This window comes from Triticum urartu, chromosome 5A (assembly GCF_056163025.1).
Source record: "Triticum urartu cultivar PI428250 chromosome 5A, HENAU_Tu73, whole genome shotgun sequence".
NCBI lineage: Eukaryota > Viridiplantae > Streptophyta > Magnoliopsida > Poales > Poaceae > Triticum > Triticum urartu.
Genome location: NC_141877.1, coordinates 401,388,488 through 401,405,592, shown reverse-complemented (window position 1 = coordinate 401,405,592; position 17,105 = coordinate 401,388,488). Strand labels below are relative to the sequence as shown.

At 48.0% G+C, this 17,105-nt stretch overlaps 1 protein-coding gene across 1 annotated transcript; it reads left to right on the top strand.

Annotated features, from left to right (window-relative positions):
• Positions 1–11,420: 11,420 nt before the first annotated feature.
• Positions 11,421–12,296, top strand: PMZ (zinc finger (AN1-like) family protein). Its single transcript, XM_048718866.2, has one exon. It carries the CDS (start codon positions 11,612–11,614, stop codon positions 12,158–12,160), a length of 549 nt encoding a protein of 182 aa, XP_048574823.1. The 5' UTR covers positions 11,421–11,611; the 3' UTR covers positions 12,161–12,296.
• Positions 12,297–17,105: the final 4,809 nt, after the last annotated feature.

Below are 17,105 nucleotides of genomic sequence, written 5' to 3'. Positions count from 1 at the left end.
TTTTACCGATCGGGGATCTCAGGAAAGTCCGATCGCCCCTATGCTGATCGTGATCCAAATAGTTATTTTGATCCCGGGATCAGAATAGTGCTACTATATATATATAAGATGCAGTTGCGAAATGACAGGATCATCATGGATGTGCCAGGTGCCACGACTGAAGTGGCGACCCTGAAGCAAGCGCTGTCCGAGGCCGAAAACAAAGCGGCCAAGGAGCGCACCGAGCGGGAAAAACAAGAGGCACGAGTGGGCGAGGTGCAGCAAGAGCTCCAGGCTCTCGTGAAGAAGCACAAGGCTTTGGAGCTTGACTCGAAGACGCGAGAGTCCGAGCTTGCCGCGACCCTCGAGAGCACAAAGCATGCCAAGGCTGAAGCCCAAAAGGCCCTCCAGGAAATTGAGGCGATGAGGAAGATAGCGGCGGGTAAGGCATTCAATATGCAAAGCAAGCATGTGAAAGTAAATTACTTGTTACTTACCCGAGTCCGGAGCTCTCTAGGAGCATTCGAAGATTTGCCCCGCAGCGTGTCGGATGCCGCGAAATATTATCAGGCCGAGGAGGGAAGCTCGACGGAGAAGTTGTTCTGGTCTCAGTATACTGGGACCGAACACCCGATGCCTATGAGCGACCAGATGAAGCAACTGGTCGAGCTGCACAAGGCGGTCGAGCTGCACAAGGCGGCCGAACAGGCCATGAGGGGCCTTATAGTCCGGATGTGGCTTGGCGACTCCCTTCCCAATAGCTACTTCGTCCTGGTGAGGCGGCTTGTAGATGCCTGCCCACGGCTGGAGGTCATAAAGCGGTCCGTCTGCATCGAAGGTGCGCGCCGGGCCTTTGCCCGTGCGAAGATGCACTGGGCCAAGATGGACGCCGAGAAGCTGGTGAAGGAGGGGCCGCCGCAGGGCAAGGAGCATCGCCACCCTGAGATGTATTATGAGGGTGTCCTAAAGGGTGCCCGTCTTGTGGCGGACGAGTGTGCGAAGGATGTAATTTTTGAATAAACTTGCTCGTGTGATCCTGTATTATGAAAACTTGTTCATGTGCGCTATGCAACGCTTGTTTGAATTTAAAATATTACCTTCTGTGCGGCCGTTTATCAAATCTGAGAGATGGCCAGTCGTCGGCTTCTGCCCCCATGCCACGAGTGCTGGGGTGTTCGGGATAAATCTGAGCACTCTTTTTCCCGTTGTTGGGTCCTTCAAGGGAGGTGCTCAGCGCAACGAACAAGGCAATCGGACTATAATGCTTTATCACTCTCACTTAGCCATAGAAGTCTACAATTTTAAATTTTGGCGAAGCCCCTAGTATTCAGAAGAACGAATTCGGGGCGCTATACACGCCTAAGCTGGACAAAGCCGACTCCTCGCCCTAAGCGGCATAAGTCTTTAGGGACTCGAGACCTCTCGAACAGTGACCAGCTCTCGCCTTATCATGACAGTCAGTTTTAGCTTTCTCTACTGAGGTGCTTAGCCCAGATGAACCGGGGCACAATCGCAGTAGTTCTCCCAGTGCTACCTTAGCCGATATGGCGGAACGTAAGGTACCAAAACATGGGAGCCGAGCAAACCCAACTATTGACCCAAGACATGATTCGGAGGTGATGCATATAATGCTATAAGTTCGGGTGCCGCACTGTCGAAAGTGTTCGGACTTCTCACGCCGTATTATGGGATACGCTTAAGCCCCTGGCGTATGGGCCGTACCAGAGTGTACGGGTGCTGAATGTCATGAATGAACAGATATATATATATATATAAGAAGAAAGAATAGAGAATGTGGTAATAGTCTAGTGCTGTGCATTGTTTATTCAAAAAGGTGCGTCGAAGCAGAATGATACAAGTAGTACGATAAGCAAAAAGTATGACTATTTGATATGTCCCCTCCAAGGGAAACCTGAGGAACGGTATTTAAAGCAAGTATTTCGCTTGTTATCAGAGAGCACCTGGGAGTTCCGTGGTGCGACGTAGCTTTCTGCCTCCTTGGTTGTTGCATCGTGTGTCCGGCAATCGTACTGCCGGACGGGGTTTCCATAGATTAAAGTCCTGAAAGAGAGAAAAATAACAAAGCGGGAAGCCCCTAGTGCGGTTGAGTCGCGTCTTGAGGCGTGCCGTAGTCGTGCCCCCTCCCCACCTGTGCCCATGGTATTTTGAATGCGTAATTATGTACGGGTGGCTTGGACTTTGCCGTTTGGCTAGGACTGGGGTGGGGGCCGCATTGCTATGCGAGATCGGAACGCGCCAGGCGGTCTTGTTGCCGATTACTCCTAACGCGCTTGAAGGTGCCCGGGTCTTTAATCGCCGAACTGGTGGATTGCCTTAAGAGGCTGCTTTGCGCTTCTGCTGCGAGGGCCGCAGTGTGCTCCTCCGTGTGGAGAGAGCGCTCGGTGTTTCTGTTGACTGTGATGACCCCCCGAGGTCCTGGCATCTTGAGCTTGAGATATGCATAGTGCGGTACCGCATTGAATTTCGCAAATGCGGTTCTCCCGAGCAGTGCATGATAGCCACTATGGAATGGGACTATATCAAAGATTAACTCCTCGCTTCGGAAGTTATCCGGGGATCCGAAGACCAGTTCCAGTGTGACTGAGCCTGTGCAATGGGCCTCTACACCCGGTATGATGCCTTTGAAGGTCGTTTTTGTGGGTTTGATCCTTGAGGGGTCTATACCCATTTTGCGCACTGTGTCCTAATAAAGCAGGTTTAGGCTGCTACCGCCGTCCATAAGGACTCGAGTAAGGTGAAATCCGTCGATGATTGGATCTAGGACCAGTGCAGCGGATCCGCCATGATGGATACTAGTGGGGTGGTCCCTGTGATCGAAGGTGATCGGACAGGAGGACCATGGGTTGAACTTTGGGGCGACTGGCTCCAACGCATATACGTCCCTTAGCGCACGCTTCCGCTCCCTCTTGGGGATGTGAGTTGCGTATATCATGTTCACTGTCCACACTTGTGGGGGGAACCTCTTCTGTCCTTCGGTGTTCGGCGGCCGGGGCTCCTCCTCGTCATCGCTATGTAACCCTCTATCTTTGTTTTCGGCATTTAACTTGCCGGCCTGCTTGAACACCCAACAATACCTGTTGGTGTGGTTGGCTGGCTTGTCGGGGGTGTCGTGTATTTGACACGAGCGACCGAGTATACGGTCCAAACTGGACGGGCCCGGAGTGCTTCTTTTGAATGGCCTTTTTCGCTGACCGGGTTTAGAGCCTTTGAATCCGGCATTGACTGCCGTATCCTCGGTATTGTCGCTGTTGATGCGGCGCTTGTGTTTATTGCGACGTGACCTGCCATTGCTATCCTTGGTATCCGAAGTACCATGGTTCTTTGATATGTTATTGCTGCGAGCCAGCCAGCTGTCCTCTCCCACGCAAAAGCGGGTCATGAGTGTCGTGAGGGCTGCCATAGATTTCAGCTTTTCCTGGCCAAGGTGCCGGGCGAGCCACTCGTCGCGGTTGTTGTGCTTAAAATCTGCTAAGGCCTATGCATCCGGACAGTCGACGATTTGATTTTTCTTTGTCAGGAACTGTGTCCAGAATTGCCTGGCCAATTCCTCTGGCTGCTGAATTATGTGGCTCAAGTCATCGGCATCTGGTGGTCGCACATAAGTGCCCTGGAAGTTGTTGAGGAATGCGGCTTTCAGATCTTCCAACAGCCAATGGATTCTGCTGGCAGGCTGTTGAGCCAATGCCGAGATGGTCCTTTGAGTTTGAGTGGGAGGTATTTGATGGCGTGTAGATCATCACCGCGGGCCATGTGGATGTGCAGGAGGAAGTCCTCGATCCATACCGCAGGATCTGTTGTGCCGTCGTATGATTCGATATTTACGGGTTTGAAACCCTCTGGGATTTGGTGATCCATTACTTCGTCTGTGAAGCATAGGGGGTGTGCAGCGCCTCTGTACTGGGCTATATCGTGACGCAACTCAGATGAGTCTTGTCCGCTGTGTTCAGCCCGGCCAGATTTACTTTTACTGTATCCGGCGTGACGGTTATCGTCTCGCATAGTGGCGCGCCCTCGTGATCCGTAGATCGATCTTGCGTGTTTTGCTTTGTCCTCCAATACGTCTCGCAGGTCTGACGTATTTCCCCATACCTTGACATTTTTAATTGAGTGGCGTCGGGGTGCGGGCTGAGCTTTTGGCTGAAATGCCTCTTTGTCGCGGCCACGAGGTGGCCGATCAGCCGCGTCATATGTTGGAGATGTAGGTTTTAGTGCTTCCTCCTCCAGTCGGGGTGGCAACCTGCGCTTTGGGTAACTCTGGAGGGGCGTTCGAGTTTATATTCCTCGGCTGCAAGGACTTCAGTCCATCTGTCAGCTAGCAAATCTTGATCAGCTTGAAGCTGCTATTGCTTTTTCTTAAGGCTATTTGCCATGGCTATAAGCCGACGCTTGAAGCGCTCTTGTTCGACGGGATCCTCAGGCATGACAAATTCATCATCGTCGAGGCTTGCCTCGTCTTCGGAGGGAGGCATGTAATTATCATCCTCCGCCTCTCCATCTGCCGCTCTCTCGGGAGGGCTGGCTTCTCCATCCTCCTGCTCTAAATCTTCCTGGAGGGGATTGTTGTCGTCTTCGGCACTGTCCGGAGTGCTATTATCTCATGTGCCGGTGTCACCGCTTTTGTTTTGGCGAGACTTAGGGCGGCGCCGCTGACGTCGGCGCTTGGATTGCTTCTTGGAGGGGTCATCCTCCGCTGTCTCGTCGCCATTGCCTTCTTTGGGTGTGTCCACCATGTATATATCATATGATGAGGTGGCTGTCCAGTGCCCTGTGGGCAGTGGTTCCTCTTCGTCTCCCGCATCGTCGTCCATACCGTCGATGTCTTTGGAGTCGAAGTCGAGCATGTCGGTCAAATTGTCGACAGTGGCTACTAAGTGGGTGGTGGGTGGGCGGCGAATTTCTTCGTCATCCGCATCCCGATCCTGCTGAACATAGTTCGGCCAAGACTCTCCTGACAGGGAGAGAGACCTTAATGAGTTCAGTATGTTGCCGAAAGGCGAGTGCTGAAAGATATCCGCGGAGGTGAACTCCATGATCGGCGCCCAGTCGGATTCGATAGGCACGGGCGCAGGCGGTTCGGAGTCCGTGGCCGGGGAAGAATCCGGCAATTTGGCGTCATGGCTCTCGTGAAGGGTAAGGTCGATACTCGGCTCGATCGCCGCTAAGAACACGGCCTCCGTGGTGGGGTCTATCCCCCCGTCCGTGGATAGCGCAATCGGCTCCGAATTGAGGGTCGGAGCGATTGCCGGTGCGATCTCCTGAACACTGTCCGATGGTAGAGCTAAATCATGCTCATCGTGACCGTGTGGCGCACTCGGCAGGGGCTCGAATCCGTCGAAGATCAAGTCTCCGCGGATATCGGTCGTGTAGTTTAAGCTTCCAAACCTAACCTGGTGGCCAGGGGCGTAACTTTAGATCTGCTCCAGATGGCCAAGCGAGTTGGCCCGCAGTGCGAAGGCGCCGAATACAAAGATCTGTCCGGGGAGAAAAGTCTCACCCTGGACTGCATCGCTATCGATGATCGAAGGAGCCATCAAGCCTAATGATGACGACACAGAGGAACTCTCAATGAAAGCACCAATGTCCGTGTCAAAACCGGCGGATCTCGGGTAGGGGGTCCCGAACTGTGCGTCTAAGGCGGATGGTAACAGGAGATAGGGGACACGATGTTTTACCCAGGTTCGGGCCCTCTTGATGGAGATAAAACCCTACGTCCTGCTTGATTATTCTTGATAATATGAGTAATACAAGAGTTGATCTACCACGAGATCAGAGAGGCTAAACCCTAGAAGCTAGCCTATGGTATGATTGTATGTTGTCCTACGGACTAAAACCCTCCGGTTTATATAGACACCGGAGGGGGCTAGGGTTACATAGAGTCGGTTACAAGGAAGGAGATCTACATATCCATATTGCCAAGATTGCCTTCCACACCAAGGAGAGTCCCATTCGGACACGGGACGAAGTCTTCAATCTTGTATCCTCATAGTCCAATAGTCCGGCCAAAGGATATAGTCCGGCTGTCCGGATACCCCCTAATCTAGGACTCCCTCAGAGCCATCAAGCCTTACGGTGACGGCACAATGGAACTCTCAATGAAAGCACCAATGCCGGTGTCAAAACCGGCGGATCTCGGGTAGGGGGTCCCGAACTGTGCGTCTAAGCCGGATGGTAACATGAGGCGGGGGACACGATGTTTACCCAGGTTCGGTCCCTCTCAATGGAGGTAATACCCTACGTCCTGCTTGATTTATCTTGATGATATGAGTATTACAAAAGTTGATCTACCACAAGATCGTAGAGGCTAAACCCTAGAAGCTAGCCTATGGTATGATTGTTGTTGTCCTATGGACTAAACCCTCCGGTTTATATAGACACCGGAGGGGGCTAGGGTTACACAGAGTCGGTTACAATGGAGGAGATCTACATATCCGTATTATCAAGCTTGCCTTCCACGCCAAGGAGAGTCCTATCCGGACACAGGACGAAGTCTTCAATCTTGTATCTTCATAGTCCAACAGTCTGGCCAAAGGATATAGTCCGGCTGTCTGAAGACCCCCTAATCCAGGACTTCCTCAGTATGTTACACTAAAATTGATAGAAGTTCATGTACGAGATTAACATAACAATATCAAAATCTAGGTAGGCTGGAATCTTCTCCATATTTGAACCGAACTAAGACTTGCGGGAAATGTCCAGGTGTTCCTCAGGTTTCCCAGAAAAATAAAAAAATGCGCCTAAGTATATCGAGTGATATTGCAGTTTTTAGAACCTTAAAGATGCAAAAAAATCCAGAACAATTTTCTTCATAACAGATAAGCATTAGCACAAAGACCACTCAATCCTAGTTGATTAAACAGGAAAATATCCATTGACACTGATTTATGAGAAGTGCAAAAGAGCATATTTATTGCTATTCGCGAGCACAAGTTTCTCAGGGAGAAATCGATGCAACCTCACTTGTGAATTGCACAGTTCTATATTTCTTGTCAATACAGAGTTCCCTCAAAAACTTGTGAGTGATTTTCTCAAGTTTCATGGACAATGAGAAAAAGTTTGTTAGAAAAGGAATAATTGTGCATTAACATCTAATTGAAGTTTGAATGCATATCAATGTTAGAGGTGAACTGAAGATGACAAGAAGGAAAAACAACTAACTTTTAAATGATGCTTAAATTGAGATGATGTGGAAAACCATTTCTTGCTTCGATTCCATCAACAACTGATTTGTGCAAAGTTTTGACAGATGTGCTAACCGGTAGACAGGTCGAGCTATTTAAGTCCAACCTGAATAACATGACAACGTTGTTGGCAGGGAAAACAGGAGCGAGATGATGTGGAAAACTATCTCTTGCATCAATTCCATCAACAACTGATTTGTGCAAACTTCTGATTCCTGGTCATGTCAGAAGAGTTTACCACAATGTAATGCAGAATAAGATGTCAGAATTTATCATCATTAGACAAGTGAACAACACCATTATATACCAGGGCATTCTAGCATACTGATCCTGCTAGGTGGTGATCTCCGAATGTTGGTGCACTTATGTCGGGAGTCGTATCCTGTGACCTACTGCACCCTGATGTTGGGCCTATGACATGTGGGTGTAGTACATCAGAGGATCCACATGTTAGTGGGGCCAACATCAGGGTGTAGTACATCAGAGGATCCGGCTCCCAACGTAAGGGCACGTCAAGGGAGCCGTGTCCTCATGTCGTGTTGCCCCAAAAGTCGAAACATCACATGTACTCAAGTATCATAGTATTTCTGCTGGTGCTGAAAGCAAATGTATATATGAATCAAGATTCGACTTTTATTTTGAACAATAATTATTTCTTAAGATTAATCTATCAATTTTGTGCATATATTGTTGGCATAAATTGAAGGACAGTTTTTTGGCTACTTCCGACAACAGAATCGTCAAAATTTTGAGCACAAACATAACATGCAGACCTCATCCGACAACTTGAAGTACACTTCAACTACATCCAGGAGATAGCCAAGGCGTTCCAATAGTGCGTCATCGTTGAGCAGTCAGGCATCTTTGAACATGGCCCCTTCCTTGAATGCAAAGTCCTCCTTGAAGAAGAGCACGGGACCTCCCGAAGGCAAGCGACAAGACCGGACGACAACAACTCATGTGCCATCATCGGAGGTGGCGAATTCGACACTAGCATGGAGGTAGATGTCAATGAAGCGCGCGAAGGGATCGATAATGGCGGTGAGGTTGGACGCAAAATCATCACGAGAGACGTAGCAAGGGTGGAAGGGTAGGAGAGGCGCCGTCGGGTAGCGAGGTTGGCGGGGAAAACTGGAGCAGTACGAGCTGGAAGGAGGTGGTGGAGACGATGTGAAGGGGTGTGCTCGAGGCCATGGCGGCGTGGTATTGCTTCAGGGAGGAGGAGGCGTGAATGTTGGGGATGGAAGGAAGATCGAGATGTGGAGTTGGGGAAGGAAAGCAAGCCGAAGAGAACGGGGCGCTATTGGCATGTGGTCCACCTACCGGCTCGGCGCTCGCGCTAAAACAGTTTGCAAACGAGAAGAACGAAACGGCTGCAGTGATTGCACAACATATGGTATTTTGATTAATGTATTTTTTATGATGTATATGGAAATATTAATTAAAGTGATTGATAGACTTATGGTAAGATTAATTAATTTAGATTTGGTTTTTAAACATTGCTCGTGATTGATTTTTTCACATAAAGACATTGCTAAATAATTTGCACCCGCATGGAATGTTCTGATCTGTTTATATTTTTTCGTGAGAAGTGAGGCTAAAATAAACCAGTGAGAGGGGGGGGGGAGGTGGGACGAAAAGAAAACCGAAGTACCAAAATAAAACCAGAGTACCAGGCTACCAACTGCTCCATTAGGAGTAGAGATTATATTTTTTTCGTTGTGTGAGAAGTGAGGCAAAAATAAACCAGTGGGAGGGGTGGTGGGAGGTGGGACGAAAAAAAACCGAAGTACCAAAATAAAACCGAAGTACCAGGCTATCAACTGCTCCATTAGGAGTAGAGATATGGTTGTGTGCATCGCTCAGTGCATAGGGTTGTCCTTCCTTTCGAAAAACAATTTTCTTATAGGAGTATCCAAGAGATTCTCTCAAGTGGCAAATGATGTTTTCAGACGGACACATGGTTGGAATCCTGCTGTTCAAAGACTTTCTTGACACTGCATGGGATATGTGGGATGTCCTTATTGCTTTGATGTCGTATTGTTGGTGTGTGGCCGTAATATAGGTGTTTCTAATGCTTTTCAGTTCCATGTAGGTAGTGTTCTGGTATCCTTTACACATGGCTATGTGTCCAGGGATGTAGGTTTCCTTAGTTGGGGCTATGCCTGGGTGTTGTAGTTATGCTGCGTGGTGTATATGAATGATGCGACGTATCCCATGAGGGCAATATGGCCCCTTTTATCCAAGAAAAAGTTTTGGTATTCACACGATTCGTGTCTATGAGGCACTAACATATATTAGAAAACCTTTGATCATGAATTTGATCAATTAAATATTAGTTACTCCCTCTGCCCTTTTTTAGTATGTATACAAGTTTTGTCTGAAGTTAAACTATCTCTACTTGAACCAAACTTACAAAAAAAAGTATGAACATTCATAGTGCCAAATCAATATTATTAGATTCATTATGAAATGTAGTTTCATAATGTATATGTTTGGTATTGTAGATGTCGGTATTTTTTAATGTAAATCTGGTTAAACTTTGAAAAGTTTAACTTGACACAAATCTAATACGCGAAGTAAAAAGGATCGGAGGGAGTATATGTTAAAATCCATATCATTGACTATATAGATTCAAACTAAGTTTCCAATGGTATGCTTATGGTGAGATATACCCATCAAAGTTTTTCAAAATACGTGAGTGCTTTATAAACCCAAAAGAGAGAATACCCACCAAAATTACAAAAAGAACATCTAACTTTCATCGAAAATTTGATGGAAATGACCACATACCCACAATTGTAGAGTTGCAGTTTTTCCTGATGACCCATCGCAAACACAACTTGTTTTTCACATTCCACCCTTGAATCCTCCTCGGCCAACTGTCGTCGGGCTTCCAACATGAGCTTAATGACAACATCTTTAGCATCAATTGTGACCTTGTTCATTATGTGGGTGTTCGAGCAAGCTTGTTTAAACAATAAGCTCAATCTTGAAGGCAAGCAAACTGGCGGCCAATGATACTATTTTTTTATGACATGCATTAATATTTTATTAATTACATCCATGACCAAAATTTGGCACAGAAATTAAGAAGACCAATAAACCAGGAGGAGGTAGTAAACAATTTGGGTGCAATCGTGCTCAAAATTCATGAGTGGCGACCACAAAAAAGGATGAAAAAAATCTTTCAAAGACTCATGACGTTTCCAAAAAAAGTACTCCCTCCATTCCACAATGTACTGCTTCCTCTATCCCCGTGCTTCAACTTTGACCGTAAATTTAACTATCAAGACCAATTGCGGCGGGAGCAAAAATTATATCAGTGAATTCGTATTCGAAAGAAGTTTTCAATTATATAATTTTTTTCTCCCGTCACAGTTGGTCTCGTTGATTAAATTTATGGTCAAAGTTGGACATCGGGAAGCACGTACACACTATATTTTGGAATGGAGGGAGTATAAACTGGTTTAAAAAAAGTATAAACTAGGCATAACTGGGCCGTGATAATAAAAAAAAGGCATAACTGGGCCGTGATAATTTAACAAAAAAAAAGTCTTAGCGGGGGGGGGGGGGGGACTTTTGGTTCCTGGGTACATATATATGTACCCTGTATGAGAATTTTTTTAGCAATTCAACAAAAAGTCAAAAAATTCTGAAAATATTTTTAAAATGAACTTGACCTTTCATTATACTAGTGAGAAAAGTTCCACAAAAAGAAAATTTCTCTTTGACTTCTTTTCAAAAAAGACAAATTTTTGGTCAAAATAGCATGAATAGTGACCTATAATAGCAAGTAAATTTTGTCTTTTTCGCTGTGAAGTCAACGTAGGTTTTTTTGTGTGCGGAAATTGATATACTAGTGCGCAAGTAAGTCAAGTTTAATCTAAAAATACTTTTGAAGTACTTTGACTTTTTGTTTAATTGCTTAAAAGAAATATCCCATATAGGGTGTATGTACATGCGGGATTCAAAGGGTATTTCCCCATAACGGGGCTCGGATTTACATCGCCGGGGCAGCCCAGTAGACCTGGTCCACTCCGAGCCGACCAAAACTACCAAACGAACACCACGTCACGGCCGACGCGGACGCGAGCAGAACAGCTCGGAATCGAAACCGCCTCGCCTAAGCAAAGGCGCCTCCAGAGCTGACCGGATCGATCCAGAAGCCCAAACAAAGCCATCGCCATCGCGCTCTTCTTGCACAATAAGAAAGGCGAGGCAAACCGTGTCCGCATCGGCGACGGCGAAGCCCGCCCGAAGCTATAATAAAAGTATAAAAGTACCGCGTCGGCCCGCCGTGATCACACCACCACACGCAACGCAAGCCTTCCTTTGCACCCGAACGTAAGAAAAAGACAGAGAGAGAGCGCGCGCGGCTTGGGGAAAAGCAGGAGCGAAGCGAGGGGATCGGGAGGAACACCGGCGAGGCGATGGCGCGGCGGGGCACGGAGGCGTTCCCGGACCTGGGCGCGCACTGCGACAAGGAGGACTGCAACCAGCTCGACTTCCTGCCCTTCGACTGCGACGGCTGCGGCAAGGTGTTCTGCGCCGAGCACCGCACGTACGTTGAGCACGGCTGCCCGCGCGCCGCCGACCAGGGCCGCACCGTCGTCGTCTGCGAGGCCTGCGGCGACTCCATCGAGCGCGACGGGGCGGACAAGACGGACGCGGAGATCCTCGACGCGCACGCGCGGTCGCGCCGGGGCTGCGACCCGGCCAGGAAGCGCAAGCCGCGCTGCCCCGCGCGCCGCTGCAAGGAGACGCTCACCTTCTCCAACACCAGCCAGTGCAAGGATTGCGGGCAGAAGCTGTGCCTCAAGCACCGGTTCCCCACGGACCACGAGTGCTCGCGCGTGTCGCCGGCGGGGGCCGCCGCCGCCGCGAGGAGGGCCGGCGACTGCGGCCGCGACGCGCAGAAGGCCAAGGACGGCGGTGGGTGGGCGCTGCCGCCGTTGGTCCGGAATTCCAAGATGTTCTGATTAGCCTGAAGCTGAAATTGTGGACGGAGGAGGCCATGGAACGTTTGTTTTCTCCGGTGTCAAATTTTCAATTGTGCACATATTTTGTTGTTGTTGTTGTTAAATGAAGAATCAAATTCAATTTATTTTTGGAAAAGGATCAGAATCAACCGGTTGATTTTACCCTCTTCTGGAGCGTCGCGAGCCATCCAAATCCATCCCTATCTTCTCGTTCCCTTCTCGCGTCTCTCTCCCTCTCGTTCTCCTCTGGCCACGGAAGCGCCACCCACCGGCTCCCAGCACACCGCCGCCTCGCTGTCGCAACTGTTGCAAGGGCAGCCACCGGCCGCTGCAAAGGCAACGCGTGCACTGGTGCAGAAAGCGACTGCCGACGCAGCTAGCAGGGCCTCCGGCGCCAATGTTGCAGATGGGTGTGCCCGTGCCCGCCTCGCCGGAGTCGCGCGGTGGTGCTACAACGGGGACCAACGGTGTTCCGTGTTTGCTTCAGGCGAGTGGCGCGTGCTCCAACCAGGGGGCTTGCCGGTTGCAATGGAGCAACGATGGAGGCCCTCGAAGCTGCGACGGAGCATCACCGGCATCGGGCGGTGCTACAATTGAGCATCGTCGGAGCCGTTGCTGCTGCAACTCCGGCGATGTTGCCTTGAAACTGTTGGGAGGCCGTCGGTGTTGCAATGGAGCAACGACGGGTCACTGGAAGCATAACCGACGCTGCAATGGAGCTTCGCCGGGCGCCGTCGATGCTTCGTTGGAACTTCGCCAGTGCTGCAATGGAGCTTCGCCGGGCGCCGTCGACGCTGCGTTGGAGCTTCGCCGGCGCTGCAATGGACTTCGCCGGACGCGGTCGGTACTGCGTTGAGCTGTAACATGCTCGCTCCTGCCCTGCCTTGGTGCAATCTGACGGCCACCATTGTGCTGATTGGACGGTTGGCTAGATGGATGATTTGTAGCAGCCGCCTTTATTTTTACTAGTAAGCTTGCACGTGAAAATTCACGTATATACAAAAAATAGTCCAATCATAAGAGTAAAAAATATTGCAAACAAATTTGTGGTTGAAGTTTCAGAAAAGCTATAATTAGGAAGATTTAGTTTGTAATGTACCTAAGCATTTATTTACAAAGTCAAGGAATTTAACTTCATGGCTTCATTCTCATTGTTCTTGAGCCGCTATTGGTCGTTCTTCAGGCTTATGAATGCCAATGGACTACATTTGCATATGTTCACACCTTTTTCCCTCTCTCTAACTCACATTGATGGAATATTGTACCAAAAACACACCATTCCTTTTGATTATTAAGTCAGTGCGTCTAGAGGCATATATATGCCAGCGAGGAAAAATGTACATTATCATAAACTTAATATCATCACAAGTAACATGAGTACAAAAAGAATACAAGCTTAAGCACCATTAAAAAAAAGAAAATGAAGAAAAATTGTGATAGTGAAGACAATTCTTTTGCTTATGAGATACCAATGGAAGGAAAGCGCAAGCGAATCAGTGGTGGAATGTCCATGAGCACCTTGCCTATCAGCGAAGGACATCCTTGACATCCTCAATCACCACGCCAAAGCTTGTCCCCTACGCAAATGCAACCACGATAGTCATCCCCACTGACATTGGTTTCGGATCCGGGTGCGACAACGACGGTCAACCTCGACATTGGCGGTTTTGACCTATTGAAGAAGCATGTGCCCGTGCTACCTGGGTATGGTTAACACAACTCAGAGCTGAGCCTTATTTTGTTGTCGGGCGACACGACGCTTCTCGAGAAATACCACTTTCTGCTCATCAGACATTCTGGCTTACCATGATTGCCAAATTTTCGTTTTTAGGTTCTCGAGTATGATACTTTTTGCATTCCCATTTACAGATGAGTTCATTTAAGTCCTTCAACATGGAACAATCCTGTGATGCAAATGGATGTGCATATGGATTATTCTTCTCCATCTGCGTTTTAAAGACACAAATGTTAAACAACTGATAATGGATGAGGAAAAAAAAGGACGATGGAGCCTCAACCCCGATCAGAAATTGGAATCGCGATCAAAAATTGCAAAGGGTTAAATACAAATGGATAATGCAACAATAAATGTTTAACTGAAATTATAGCACTTCCACAACCACATGAATTATATGTCACAACCAGAGAATGGAGCAATAATATTTTCCTTACCTTACCTTAGCAGCCAAATTTCTATACCATTGTTTCCGAGTGTCAATCACAAGTTACATAACAAATCACATTGTGATTATATATACTCCCTCCGGTCCTTTTTACTCTGCATATAAGAATTGTCTGAAGTCAAACTACTCAAAGTTTGACCATATTTATATGAAAAAATAATAACATCTATCATGCTAAAGTTATACAATATGAAACTTTAAGTCATGATGCATAGACTGGTATTGATTTCACATTGTGAATGTTGGTATTTTTTCTATAAAGTTGGTCAAACTTTATGAGGCTTAACTTCAGACAAATCTTATATGCGAACTAAAAAGGACCGGAGGGAGTATAAACTAAAACCATTAGACGGATCTTCAAGAGCCATATATAAACACCAAAATTGCAAAAGGAGGCGAATAGTTGCATATTTAAACTGATAATTTAAGTCAGAAAGCATCGGTAAATTACCATCGTGGTCATGGACGACAACCGTCTGGTTCAATTTCATCCAAGTGGAGGTAATCTGGAGTCTGAACAGACGAACCATTCACCATTCGAGAAACTGCAACCTAAGTACTCCCTCCGTCCCAAAGTAAGTGTTTTAAGGTTAGTACAACTTTGTACTAACATTAGTAAAAAGTTGACACACTTATTTTTGGACGGAGGTAGTATATCGCAGGCACTCGCATATGCCAACTTAAGTTTATTCTGAAATTTTGGTTACATACAATGGTTGCTGTATCTATAAAGCGGGGTAAAAGCCTATTTCGAGATCATGGCACAAGAGGACATTACAATGATATGTTCTAATGGGGCTGCGTCGAACAAAAACAAATTACAAATAAGTGATCCCAAGGCCTTGTGGAACCCTCAAATTTTCTGTGCCAATCCCATTATGCAGCTACCACCCTTTTGCTGAATCCCGAACCATCATATTGCTGTGACTGGAAAACAAAAACTGTACCAAGAAATGGCACCATCAGATAAGAACCCACGCAAACCTACAGAACAAATAAGTTGTATGCTCACCTTGTCCTGTTTCTCTCCGGACAGGCCAGACTTGCTTTTCTGGCCAAGGATGAAGAATAGCACGCAGGTCGCAGGACACCAAGCTGAGCGCTAGAGAAGTGCCAAGAACAAGGATGCCGTAGATCCTCCCGCTCCGGTTGGGATCTCCTGGCGCCACCACTAATGATGACGATGCGATGCACAAGGCTCCGAGGCGGCTTATCGCGGCGCGTAGCCGACATGCATGGGCGGTGTCGGTGTGGCAGCTCGCGTCCGTGATCCTGAAGCTCTCGACTCCGCGCGGGCGCTTGGGCTGACTCGGGTCCTCTGCCGTGAGCATAGTCACCATACATCCCTTCTCCTTACCCAATTCGAAACCGATGAGCTGCGGTCCATAGACGAGACTTTTGGCGCCGGTCGTGGTTACTGTTTCCTCCGGGATGAAGTGTTCGGGCGGAGCTGCTTCCGCCTCGAACAGGGGAGGGGGGAGTTGGGTCGCCTACGACCGGTGCATGCCGGCTGAAGTTGATGCCCAGTGGAGTATTTCTTCGTGCTTCGTGACCGCAGGCGGCGATAGGAGTCGGGCGGCGAGGTGTGTGCTGTGCGCGAGCGCTCACAAATTACTTTAGCCTTAGCAGATGCATGAAGGAATGTAACCAAATGTAACACCCACGATGCGGCTATATCTCCCACGTGTCGGAGCATGACTTAGAGGTATAACCGCATTATAGACATGTCGCAAGATGGGTAATCTTTACACATCCCATGTACTGAATAAGAAAGGGATAAAGAGTTGGCTTACAATCGCCACTTCACACAATACATAAATATAGCATTACAACATCCAGAATACAATCACGGTCCGACTACGGAACCAAAATAAAAAAAGATCACCCCTAATGCTAGATCCCCGATCGCCCCGACTGTGCTACACTACTGAACAACTGGAAACGAAACAACACAACGAACATGAGCTTCATAGAGCTCCTCCTTGAGCTCGGTTGCGTCACCTGCACGATATCGTCGACACCTGCAAACTGGTTTTGGAAGTAATCTGTGAGTCACGGGGACTCAGCAATCTCACACCCTCGCGATCAAGACTATTTAAGCTTATGGGTAGGGAAAAGGTAGTGAGGTGAAACTGCAGCAAGCACTAGCATATATGATGACTAACTTACGTAAATGAGAGCGAGAAGAGAAGCAATGCAACTATCGTGAACTAGAAGTGATCCTGAAACTACTTACATTCAAGCATAACTCCAACACCGTGTTCAATTCCCGGACCACGCCGAGAAGAGACCGTCACGGCTACACACGCTATTGTTGCATTTTGATTAAGTTAAGTGTCAAGTTTTCTACAACCGGACATTAACAAATTTCCATTTGCCCATAACCGCGGGCATGGCTTTCGAAAGTTCAAAACCCTGCAGGAGTGTCCCAACTTAGCCCATCACAAGCTCTCACGGTCAATGAAGGATATTCCTTCTAGCGGGAAGACCCGAACAGACTCAGAATCCCGGTTACAAGACATTTCGACAATGGTAAAATAAGATCAGCAAGACCGCCCGATGCGCCGACATCTTGATAGGAGCTGCACATATCTCGTTCTCAGGGCAACACCAGATGAACACTACGTACAGCTAAAACCAGCCCTCAAGTTTCCCCGAGGTGGCGCCGCAACTGGCTCTGTTTCAGACCAACACTTAGACAAGCACTGGCCCGGGGGGGGGGGGGGTGTTAAGAAAAAGATGACCCTTAAGTCTGCAGAACC

Excerpts from the sequence above, each read along its gene's own strand:
- PMZ (XM_048718866.2), top strand. The coding sequence starts at position 11,612 with ATGGCGCGGCGGGGCACGGAGGCGTTCCCGGACCTGGGCGCGCACTGC.